The sequence below is a fragment of the Oratosquilla oratoria genome, chromosome 1 (assembly GCF_046742065.1).
Source record: "Oratosquilla oratoria isolate Oo_2021 chromosome 1, ASM4674206v1, whole genome shotgun sequence".
Lineage (NCBI taxonomy): Eukaryota > Metazoa > Arthropoda > Malacostraca > Stomatopoda > Squillidae > Oratosquilla > Oratosquilla oratoria.
In genome coordinates, this window is record NC_134777.1 from 42,480,216 (window position 1) to 42,492,948 (window position 12,733).

At 39.7% G+C, this 12,733-nt stretch overlaps 1 protein-coding gene across 1 annotated transcript; it reads left to right on the forward strand.

Annotated features, from left to right (window-relative positions):
* Positions 1–8,631: 8,631 nt before the first annotated feature.
* Positions 8,632–12,055, forward strand: LOC143033089 (rhodanese domain-containing protein CG4456-like). Its single transcript, XM_076198290.1, has 3 exons — positions 8,632–8,787; positions 8,975–9,143; positions 11,864–12,055. Exons 1-3 carry the CDS (start codon positions 8,652–8,654, stop codon positions 11,922–11,924), a joined length of 366 nt encoding a protein of 121 aa, XP_076054405.1. The 5' UTR covers positions 8,632–8,651; the 3' UTR covers positions 11,925–12,055.
* The last annotated feature ends 678 nt before the right edge of the window (positions 12,056–12,733 follow it).

The following is a 12,733-nucleotide window of genomic DNA, read 5'->3' on the forward strand; positions in this document are numbered from 1 at the left end:
TATTACTATTATTATTATTATTATTATCATTATTATTATTATTTTATTATTAGTACTACTATTATTATTATTATTATCGTTATTATTATCATTAATAAAATGACCGTGATGAGTGAGGAAAATCTGGTTTGGATGGATGCCATGCAGAATGTCTAAAAAAAAAGGAGGTACAGTGATGGTGGACTGGCTGGTGAGGTTATTTAATGTTTGCTGGAGAGAGGGTAGAGTGCCGGAGGACTGGAGGAGTGCCTGTATAGTTCCACTTTACAAGAGAAAAGGGGACAAGTGTGAATGTAGTAGTTTCAGAGGGATTAGCTTGTTAAGTGTAGTTGGGAAGGCTTATGGGAGGATCTTGATTGAGAGGATTAGCAGAGAAAGAGAGGGAGTAATTGGTGAGGAACAGTATGAATTTAGGACGGGTAGAGGTTGTGTAGATCAGATCTTTGTGGTAAGACAGATATGTGAGAAAGCTATAGGAAAGGGGAAGGATGTTTTTTGGGTTTTTATGGATCTGGAAAAGGCTTAAGATAGGGTAGTCAGAAAGGCACTGTGGGAGGTTATGCAGATATATGGGATAGGAGGAAAGCTTTTGGGAGCTGTCAAGAGTTTTTATGAGAGTAGTAGAGCTTGTGTCAGGATTAGAAATGGAGAGAGTGAGTGGTTCGAGGTAAAGGTGGGACATCGTCAAGGATGCGTTATGTCGCCGTGGCTGTTCAACTTATACATGGATGGGGTAGTGCGAGAGGTAAATGCAAGGGTAATGGGTCAGGGATTGGAGATGGTTAAAGAAAATGGGGAAAAGTGGGAGGTGAGCCAGCTGTTGTTTGCGGACGACACTGCACTTGTGGCAGGATCGGAGGAGGGATTGAGGAAGTTGGTGACAGAGTTTGGGAGAGTATGTGATAGAAGAAAGCTAAAGATAAATGTGGGTAAAAGTAAGGTGATGAGATGTACAAGGGGTGAAAATGGCAGTAGACTGGAAGTGAGCATTAAGGGAGAGCGACTGGAGGAAGTGGATAGTTTTAAATACTTGGGTGCAAATGTGGCAGGAAAAGGTGTAGTGAAGGTGGAGGTAGAATGTAGATTGAGAGAAGTGAGTAAATACCTTGGTGGATTAAAGAGTGTAATGAGGAATAGACATTTGGGAATGGATGCTAAGAGGAGACTGTATGAAGGAGTGATTGTGCCAACAGCACTGTATGGGGCAGAAACATGGAACATAAGAGAGGAAGAGAGAAGGAGTTTGAATGTGTTTGAGATGAGGTGTCTGAGAAGTATGATGGGGGTTACTAGGCTAGATAGAGTGAGAAATGAGGAGGTGAGGAGGAGAACAGGGGTGGAAAGGGAGTTGGGAGATAGGGTTGATGAAAGAGTATTGGGATGGTTTGGACACATGGAAAGAATGAGTGAAGAAAGACTAGTAAAAGAGGTATGGAAGGCAGATGTGGAGGGAGTGAACATGAGGGGACGTCCTAGGATGAGGTGGATGGATGGGTGAAGGGGGCTTTGGGGAAGAGGGGAATGTCTGTTGAGGAAGGACGGGAGAGGACAGAAGACAGGGGTGAATGGAGAATGGTTGTATATGGATAATGTTGTGATGCATGAGGTGGAATGGCCGGGGGGATGGGGGGTGAGGTAGTATGCGTGAGCAAAATTTGACGCAGCCCAAAGGGATTTCTCTCCGTCTTCTCCTTTTATGCATGGGGGGACGGAGAGGGGGGTCGCCGATTTAATGAAGCGGCCTTGCTGTGGATGTGCTGTGTCTTGCAACACTGCTTCTGACCCAGGGCAGTGGACAAGGTGCAGGGATGACCCGTCATCCAGGAGGTGCTAAGATAAGAGGGAGGGTGGAGGGGTATGGAGTGTATTCAGGGATGGAATGGGTGGGAATGATTTTATGCCTTTTCCTTTTTGGCTACCTTCCTTGTAAGGGGGAAAAAGCCTTGGTATATGTATGTGTTATCATTATTGCTATTGTTATTATTATCATTACTAATATTATTATTATTATCATTATTATTATTATCATTATTATTATTATCATTATTATTATTATTATTATTATTATTGCTATTATTATTATTATTGTTATTATTATTGTTATTATCATCACCATTATTATTATTATTGTTATTATTATTATTATTATTATTATTATTATTATTATCATTATTATTATCATTATTATTATCATTGTCATTATTATCATTATCATTGTTATTATTATCATTATCAGTATTAATAATAATGTTACTACTCTAGCATCATTATCATGATTTCGAGATTCCTCTCCTGATACCTCTAGAAAACATTAGGATAAGCCCCGTATGTATTGTTGCCTAGATTTAAGAACAAGAATGCTCCCTCGTCGTTGTTTGTTTAAAGTCATACTTTGAAAATACGTTGTTTAAAAAGATAATGGAAGAAAGCATAATTTCTGAGATTACACTTTATTTTTTCCATACTCATTATCCTAACAGTATTAGATGTCGGACTAATAAAAGTAGTGCAACTTGTGGCAACTGTGAAGATGAAATGCTAACTCGAAGTTACACTTTGCCTCAAAGGGTCACGGCATTAAAGACTCACGTGCTTAGTACGTGCTCGTGGGGCGTCGGGTGGTCAGGGCTCTCACATATAGGTGGGGGGGTTGCATATTTCTGGAGGCAACACCTTTAGGGAGGCGGCAATTCTAGCCTAAAATTGCTGCCCCACCAAGGCTGACAAAATAATTATAATAACAAAAAAGAGGTCAAAGAAGCCCTGAATATTTTACCGTAATCGACACTTTTTGCTTTGGAATCAACAAAATGTGAAATATTTTCCCAAATCCTTTTCTGCGATAGGGAGATTAAATACAAAATTTAAAATCTGTTACATTGTTTCGCAATCCACTAGCTATCATGTCTACATGAAAAAATGAATAAGTTTGACTCAAAATATCTACAGTAAATATTCTTATTTTTTCTATCATGCTCAGATGATTTGTGGTTTTGGCGAAGGTGGGAAGTGGTGATGAAGAGTGGGAGGCGGCATCACTGAGAATTGCCTCGGGGCGGCACTGTAAGGGCACTGCAGGTAGTGGGATGTAACAGACGTTGGAGGTTGGGGGTGGGATAAACGGCGGTGCTGCGAGTCATGTTTTGTTGGTGATGATTACGGTGATGTCGCCAAAGTTCCCCTCTGAAAGAGATGGACGTGGACCCGTAAAGTTTTTGTAATAAATGGGGTGGTGCTGGTGCAGTGGTGGTTCTTCGGCCGTGATAGGATACAAAAGAGCTGGTGTTTTTTGGGGGAACCCCCGGGAGAACAAACAGGGCTTCAAACGTCTAGGTGGTTGGGTCGGTGGTATTTCAACCTTTTCACTAGTAATGACATTTACTTCTAATCTGGTATGTGCGCGCGCGTGTGTGCATGTTTGAAATTAGTCTCCAGTTATAAAAGAACATTGCGTGATTCTGGTTCGTAGAAGCGTCATAAAAATTTCCTGAAATGTTGCATAAACCTTTTGCAGCCAGTACCCTCTACAGATCATGTGTACATGAATATCTACTTGATTGTATCTTATATAAGAAAGGAATTACTGTACATTCGTGGAGTTATGTCTCTCGCTCTTCACAAATAAGCCGTAATTTTATATTCTTTTATGGCTCCATCTTGAGCTAAATCATAGAATACTCCAGGAGTGGATGCATCTGTGAAGAAAACTGGATTTCTCAACGTCCTTCAGATATGTGGTCTTTTCCAGTTTCTTACCGTGACCTCACGACACCGTGCCGCGCATGTGTGCGTGTGGGTGTGATTCACCGTGGTCTTGGATCACGTGTTGGATTCGTGTGTGTGTGTGTGTGTTTGTTTGTTTTCATGCGATTACATAATTATACTTCCCTAATGGTAATATACAGGAAGGGAGCTGTACTAGCGAGGTCCATTCTAACTCCTTTTTTCCAGGTATCATGCCTAGTTTTGAATTCGCTCCCAAACTATTCCAAGAGTTGATACATTTACATGGAAAAATGTCTTTTGGCGACATTTAGACTTTTTTTTCTTATTTGCGCCCATTACTTTGTGACATATACAGTATATATATATATATATATATATATATATATATATACATATATATATATATATACATATATATACATATATACATATATATATACATATATACATACATATATATATACATATATATATATACATATATACATACATACATATATATATATATATATATATATATATAAATGTATATATATATATATATTAAATTAGGGAGCAAGTTTTCTTGAATACATTTTCTATTGAATAATTAATGCAGCATACTCGGCGTTAGTGATCTTTTTCTATACTTTCTATCCTTCTCGCCATTTTCTTCTTTGTAGGAGGAAGGGAAAATTCTATACTAAATGAATCCATGATGCCTGTTAAATGACGTCGGCGACCATGGAATGCAATCCACTTCTTTCATCAGCCAGACTAACAAGATCCACAACACTCCATTTCGATGTATTCCAACAATGTGTCCATGATCAATTTGGATATAAAAACAAATACATAACCTAAGACGTTTCACCTAGACTTTAGGCAAAGATACAAAACTTATTCTATATACCACTTCATTAAAACACGGGGAGAGGTGCTATGGCCCAGGAGTTGCTGTTTAGTTTCTCCTTGGCGCGCCGTGAGTTGCTCCGAATAACTCCAAGGTCCCACACATATCTTGTTGAATAATCATTTCTGGTAGACCATATCCTATCAACACGGCTTCCAAGCATTTTAATTTTCTTTAATTGCTATTCCTCGCAATTATCATTGTGTTATTGTTCAGGTTTTCCAGCGATGTGTTTAGATTGTATATTTTGTGATGTGCGATTTTATTGCTCCGTTTTGCATGTGGTATGTGAGCCTTTGTGACAAAGTTTGAGTTGTTTGACCAATATACTCTTAATTACAAAGAGCACCGTCTTTGTTGGAATTCCATGAATATTTGTACACAACATTACTTTATTTTCTTTTTTTCTTTTACTCCTGCCAAGTTGTTTTGCATAACTAAAGATGATGTTCTGGGATTACAATAATATGTTATTAAGTTCTGGATATCATCTTACTTCTTTGATTTGCAGTTCTTGTGTATGATATATATACATATACAAACGGATGGCACTGTAATTCTTCATATTATCATTAATACCTGCAACAGTGTTGAATATCTCCATTTCACCTTTAATTTCTCTTTCGATTTCTTTCACCTGGGAGGCGAAGGGAGGGGGGAGCATACTCGTATGTAGGCCTATAATTTTACTCCGTTGGCACGTGAGAAATTTTTGTATCAAAGATTTGGCTGATTTTGGTATACCCACACTTAAAAAGGTTGCCCACCCCTGAGGAGCATAAATCTATTCAGGGACGAGCAAAATGATCACTTTCTATCTCTGCTTCTCCTTCAGAATTCGAAGAATTTAACTTCCTGTGTATCCCTACGTTCTTCCGCATTGTAGTGATGTGCTTGTTGGCGGTGGTAAAGGTTGTGGTGGTGGTGGTGGCGATGGTAGTGGTGGCGATGGTGGTAATGGTGATGATGGTAGTGGTGATGGTGGTAGAGGTGATGGAAGTGGTGGTGACGGTGGTGGCAGCGGCGGCGGTGATGATGGTAGTGGTGATGACAATGATAATGGCAGTGAGGACGTCAAGGATAATTATCATGATAGTGAAGATGAAGGATGAGGAGGAGGAGAGGAAGAATAGGACGGAAAAGGAGAGGGAGAGAAGGAAAAGGAGCAAAATTTGAAAAACAGGAGGACCAGAAGTAAGACAAGGACACCTAAGAGGAATTGGGTAAATTGGAAGGGAGAAGACGGAAAAGTGTTAAAGGTTGCGATGGTGGAGGGAGTGGGGTAGAGGGGCAGCTGGAGTTCGTGACGGTGGTGGTAAAAGAAACGAAGTTGGTGGTGGTGGCTTATCTATATTGGATTTAGATTATCAGAAGACCTTTCAGCATTTTTGAGAGACAAATGAAACCTAAGATTTAGGTTATATCTATGAATGTTTTCTCACACGTACACGCACCAGCATGCGGCCGTGCTCAAGCACACAAACGCACAGACAGGCGATTGGGACAGGGTGAAGTCACGCACGCGTGCACGGTAAGTTTTCGCGAGGTTATGAAAACAAACTGGAAAAAACTGTTTGAAGGACGTGTAATAGTTTTCCTCCTAGATGTATCCACTCCTGGACAATAGAGGAATTTAAAACTGCTGATTATATATGGAAACTTTTGTATATGATGAATCCCTTTTAAATATATTTTAGTTATTTCCATCTAGTTCCTCGAATTTTTACTCCTGCTGCGTTTCATCGTCGCTGTATGATTTCAATTGTCTTTATTTTTTATGACACTTCATTGTACTACCCTACTTATTCGTATCACTTTGTTTATCAATAGAGATTAGGTTTTCTCTGCCAAGGCTTTCATTTTGTGCTGAGTTACACGTCCCTGGACTAATGTATGTTGTTGGAAGCAATGAAATTTCTTCTCGGCTTTTCCACTAGAGCTCTATGCCTCGCTGCCATAAATTGATCTTGATAATCTAATCACCTGACAGTCATGGAGTTATAAGCAGATATGACTGATCCGGGATACTTGAAAACTGACACTTTGTTTATTCTTAATCCACTCAGCAGGGTTTGGATAAGATATTACTTTTTTGTTTCCTTTTTCTATTAAAAATGAAGAAAATGTACGGTTTTCATTATTTTGGTCGTTAATTTATTCAGTGCTAGAGGCAACTTTTACATTTGTTTTGGCTGTCGCTAGGCAGTGGATGGGTTGATTGCATTTCGAATAACTATTCTACTCTAAATTTGTTGTACCTGCTTTCAGGTGATTTTATTCAACCGAGTGAACCCCCCCCCCCCTCAACAGTGTTTGCAGTCTTGTAAAATTATCCAACGTTTTAGATTCTTCCCGCCTTACTGCAAATTGAAGTTTCGTATTGAATAGCCCCAATGAAAATAAACGACACTATCTTAACCATGACTTCGTTTGGTAACCAGTACACAAACCATTTTCTGCCCTGACCGCTCGGTCCGTAGATGTTTACTGCCTTTTCGCGGCATGTAACCTAACCCGTTCCTACGCAGATTGTAATGCTTTGCCTGATTTCATAAGCAAAGGACAACTGCACTCAAACACATGTGAACGCGTGGTCTGTAATAGCTTGCGATTTTTAATTCGCTTTGTAAATTCATGTTTTCATCGGGAAATCAGCTATATCTCTAGCGCCAATACGTTAACTCGATGGTGTCTATATTCAATTCTAATTTTTATTGTGCCCACTACCAGGCAATCTAATCCATATTCTATTTTGTTTTTATTACATTTGACAATGATTCTAGAGATTTCGTTTTATCTTACGTCCTTGATCCACAATTAATTCGAGCGATCACATTTCCTTTACGTGTGGAGTAGGTGAGGCTTCGTTCTATTTCTATTGGTATACATTTATGTGTCAACGTTTGGACAAGAAGCTCGACAGGGTTTCCCTTTTTCATTTTTTTCAAATGTAAACGAAACGAGCCGCGCTGCTAAGTCTGGAAATATTGTATATTTCAAAAACTGGACCTCTCATTCCTGTTATATAAAAAATTTTACCACACATTTTATGATTTCCTTCCACAAGTTCTGTGTTCATTATACATTCATACATATACCAAGGGCTTTTTCCCCATACAAGAGAGGTAGCCAAACTCATAAATCCACTCCCACCCATTTCATCTCCACATACTCAACTCCCACTCACCATCCCTCCCTCCCTTTTTTCTTGGCTCCTCCTGGTTAACGGGTCATCCCTGCATCTCGCCCACTGCCCTAGGACATAAGCAATGCAGCAAAACACACCACATCCACAGCAAGGCCGCTTCATTTAATCGGCGACCCCTCTTTCCGTCCCCTCATGCAGAAATGGAGAAGACGAGGAGAAACCCCTTCGGTCTGCGTCAAAATATAATTCACACATACTCCCTGACCCCCATCCCCCATCCACTCCCTTCCATGCATTACAGCATCATCCATACACAACCATTCTCCACTCACCCCTATCTTCTCTCCTCTCCCTTCCTTCCTCAACTGACATTCCCCTCTTTCCCAATGCCCCTTTTACCCCATCCATCCATCTCATCCTATTTCAACAAAGAGGTGACGATGGTAAGTTTCTCTATTTATACATATCACCTATCAGAAATAGACTCTACATTACATGCCATTAAATTTCCTGGACACAATTTAACATATATGGAGTTATGAATATAACAGATACACGAGATTTTTTTTTTTTTTTCTAGTACCCGGTCGGACTTAACCTTGTAGGTGGTCCGGAGCAGTTCATTTACAGGATCCACGCGATCCCATTGTTATTAATGGCAGTGCTTTGAGATCATGGAAAAAGGGACTGAGTTCTAGGCGAAGAATATCAGTGGCTCTACTCTCTAGCAGATAGTGGTGGTAAGAGGTAGTCCACCTGCCCCATGGTAGAAGGGGGGCGGAATCTACCGTCCACAAGATCCGCCTAGGATATCGTTTTGGATGGCAAGTGCTACGCGCGGGAAAACACAATCACTATTGAGGGCCATATGACAAATATGTACATATGAATATTTTTGTTGTTTCAGAAATATCGTTTGAGGAGCTGCAGGCGCGTTTACACCGGGTCGTGGTCCTCGATGTCCGCCGACGAGAGGAAATTCAAGAAAACGGCGGTCTGCCAGGGGCTCACTGTATACCAGGTAATATTTAAATAATATATGCCGTACACTATGCATACAACATAATACACCACATGAAAAATATAGTAGAAATAGGAAGTAGCTGTTATTGTTAAATGCATGTAACAAACCCTCATTTTGTGCAGGTGGACATAAAGTTGGTTACAATAACATTACTAGTCACACTACATGTACGATCTGTTTTCAGTGCAAGAGTTGGAAGACGCGCTCGACATGCCTGACAAGGAGTTCTTGCGCAAGTACAGCTTCCCCAAACCACGACCCGAGGATCCGAATATCGTCTTAACATGTAGATCCGGAAATCGCGTCCGCAAGGCCAACGATATCCTATTGCCAAAGGGTTTCAATAAACACAGGTCAGAACTTTGGGAAATGTCTAGTGTTCACACACACACACACATACACACACACACACACACACACACACACACACACACACACACACACACACACACACACACACACACACACACACACACATATATATATATATATATATATATATATATATAATGCATATGTATATGTATATACATACACACACACACACACATACACACACACACATACACACACACATACACACACACACACACACACATACACACAAGTGCACACGCACACACACACACACACACAGAGAGAGAGAGAGAGAGAGAGAGAGAGAGAGAGAGAAAGATACACACTGTCCCACACAAGAGACAACTATCTAAATTTGCATGATTTAACAACCGTAAACGGCGAGTTGTTCTGATTGGTAGAATTTCTAGCTAGAAAGATGTTAATAGTGGAGTTCCTCAGGGTTCCGTTCTAGGGTCACCTCTGTTCATAGTATATATCAATGACGTTGATGATTGTGAATTCGAATCTACTATCATCAGATTCATTGATGGTACTAAGCTGTACAGAAAGGCCAATGACTACTGTAATTATATGGACATTTAGACAAACTAGAGCAATGGTCTCAAAATGGCTAATTAAATTTAATCCAAGGAAGTGTAAGGTGATGCACATAAATGAAAAATAATACTAAATACGACTAAAAGTTATTTGGAATAAATCATGAAATTGGAAAATGAAAGGGATCTTGGTGTAGTTATCAGTAACGACATTAAAAAATCCAAGTATTGTATTTCTGCTTCAGTTAAAAATATAGGATACTGGGATCAGTAGTGCAATCTTTAGGTTTGGGCATATGGAAAGAATGAGTAAAGGCTACCAAAAAGAGGGTGGAAGGCAGAGGTAGATGGAGTGAACTTGAGGGGAAGAGCGAGAATGAGATGGATAGATAGGGTGAAGGGGGCCTGTAGTTGAAAGAGGCCTGTGGTGAAGGGGAATGTCTGTGGAGCAGAGAAGGGAGCGGGCAAGAGATATGTGTAAATAGAGAGTGATTGTGAATTAATAAGAAATTGACGTGGCCCGAAGGAGTTTCTTCATGTCTGCTTTGTAAGTCCTTGAGTGGATGAGGGAAGGGGGGTGTTTGTGTGTGTGTGTCTGTGTGTGCATATGTGTGTGCAATGTGTTAAACGTAGGTTTACACAACCCAGGAAATAGGTATAGCTTAGACAACACCATTTTAGAGAAAATAGAATGTGAAAATGACTTGGGAGTGTTATTGAGTCCAGAAAACAGAGTATTATTTCCAGAAACAGAGGTAACAGGGCATTAGGAATTATTGCTAAGACGATTACAAACTAAAGTGCAGATAGCTAGACGATAGTTGGGCGATAGTTAGACCCACCCTTGAATATGTGGTAGTTTTGCTGTCCGTCTTATAGAATGGATATTAATTCACTGGAATTAGTACAGAGGAGAATGACCAAAATGATACATAGGCTCAGAAATTTACCTTATGAAGACAGGTTTATGCGCCTTAACTCCATTCTCTGGAAAGACGAATAGTGCGGGGTAATCTTATAGATGAATTCAAATGGGTAAAGGACTTTAACAAGGATGATGCAGCCAAGGACTCGTAGTAATGGAATTAGATTGGACAATTTTAGATTTAAGAAGGATATAGGCAAAAACTGTTTTACTTATAGAGTGGTTGATGAGTGGAAAATACTTTATAGCCATGTAATGAGCACTGAAACCATTGGTTATTTTAAGAGAGAGTTAGATACAATTATGGATGTGGATGATAGGTGGTAATGGACAGGGAACTGCCTAATGTAGGCCTTACGGTCTCTTATAGTCTCTTCCTCTCTTATGTTCTTATGTGATTGGTGAACGGATAAAACCCCAATCAGTGAATAGGTTAGCTTATGTTAGATTAAATTAGCTTAGCTTAGGTTATGTCCTCCCACCCCCCAATTTTCCTATTTAGGGTTTTGTCCGTTGGGGTTTTGTCATGTGTTCGTGTGCATTCCCACTTAATGTCGACGTTCCAACACTATACAGTTTCACTGAAATATAGCAGACGTTTCCTCCTGTTGATTTATTTTTTGTACGTCTCTGTTTCTCTTCTACTTGAGAACATTGATCTTCACTTGAAGTAGGTTCTGTTTTTTGTACAAAATCACACGGAATACTTCTTAGGTAGGTTCTATTTTTTGTACAAAATCCTACGGAACACTTCTTCGGAAGAGGAGGGTCCTATGTGCAATCGGAATAAATTAAAACAGAATTGATCAAACATATATTGAATTGTAAAAGGTGGTAATGGTGATATATTGTTTTTATATATACATGTAATGCATATTTTGAGTGTGTGTGTGTGTAATTCACCATGGTCTTGGATCACGTGTTGGATTTCCGAAAGAGACCTGAGAGCTCATATATGACTGATCAATGGGTAATGCTGTGACCTCACACGCACACACACACCCAATTCCCCGCCCACGAGAGTTGGAGTAACGACTCGCAACGCAGTGACATTGAAATTATTTCAGCCCTTGGCGGGATTCGATCTCGGACCGCCATAGTGGCGGCCGCGATCGCTACCACTGCGCCACGAGTCGTGTGTGTGTGTGTGTGTGTGTGTGTGTGTGTGTGTGTGTGTGTGTGTGTGTGTGTATGTGTGTATGTATGTATGTACATATGTATGCATTCATTGATTTACTCATTTTCTCTTCAGGCTCTACCTAGGGTCCTTCTTGGAGTGGCAAGCCAAAGGCGGTGATATCGTTTTTGGTTAAGTCAAGTCTCAGGAGTCTACGCTAAGGTTACCAGAGGCACAGCCTTGTTCGTTTATGTAGTATCTTGTTATTTGTTTTAATTTAAATACTGTTATTCTTATTCTTATACCAAATAATAAAGACAGAATGAATATTGTGTTTGTGTAACCTTTTGTGAACATTCAGACACTTTTTATGTTAATGACCAAAACAGGAGAGTCGGAGAGTTTGTTGGTTTGTATGTTTCACACCTGCGGTCATAGTTTTGGTTTTAGCTGCGTGAAACTTATTGTGTTTATGCGCATTGAAGGCTTCAACTTTCCATTGTGATGATAAGAAGAAACATTAACACCTGGAAATACCGAGAATGCTAAAGGAGTGTAAATTTGAAATCTGCGACCAGTTAACTGAAATATTCAATAAATCAGTAGACACTGGTTTTGTGCCTACTGCTTGGAGGCAAGCAAACGTACAGGCTAATCAGTTTGACATCGGTTATAGAAAAAATGCTTGAATCAGTAATAGTAAATAGACTCAGAGAACACATCGAAAGACATAATTTAATTCGTGATTCACAGCATGGTTTCTCCAAGGGTAAGTCATGTGTGACTAATCTTCTATCCTTTTACACTAAAGTATATAAGGCGTCAGATAACAATGATAATTATGATGTTATTTACCTTGACTTTAGCAAAGCGTTCGACAAGGTGCCACACCAGAGACTACTAAATAAAATCAAAGCCCATGGCATAGGAGGAAAAGTGTTAGAATGGATTAGTAACAGAAAACAGCGGGTCACCATAAATGGAGTAAAATCTAGGTGGGGCAAT

Bases quoted from the DNA above. Each gene is read 5' to 3' on its own strand.
- LOC143033089 (XM_076198290.1), top strand. From the start codon at position 8,652: ATGAATATTTTTGTTGTTTCAGAAATATCGTTTGAGGAGCTGCAGGCG. The intron at 8,788-8,974 runs GTAATATTTAAA...ATCTGTTTTCAG, and splicing joins AGGGGCTCACTGTATACCAG to TGCAAGAGTTGGAAGACGCG. The intron at 9,144-11,863 runs GTCAGAACTTTG...TTTTCTCTTCAG, and splicing joins AAGGGTTTCAATAAACACAG to GCTCTACCTAGGGTCCTTCT.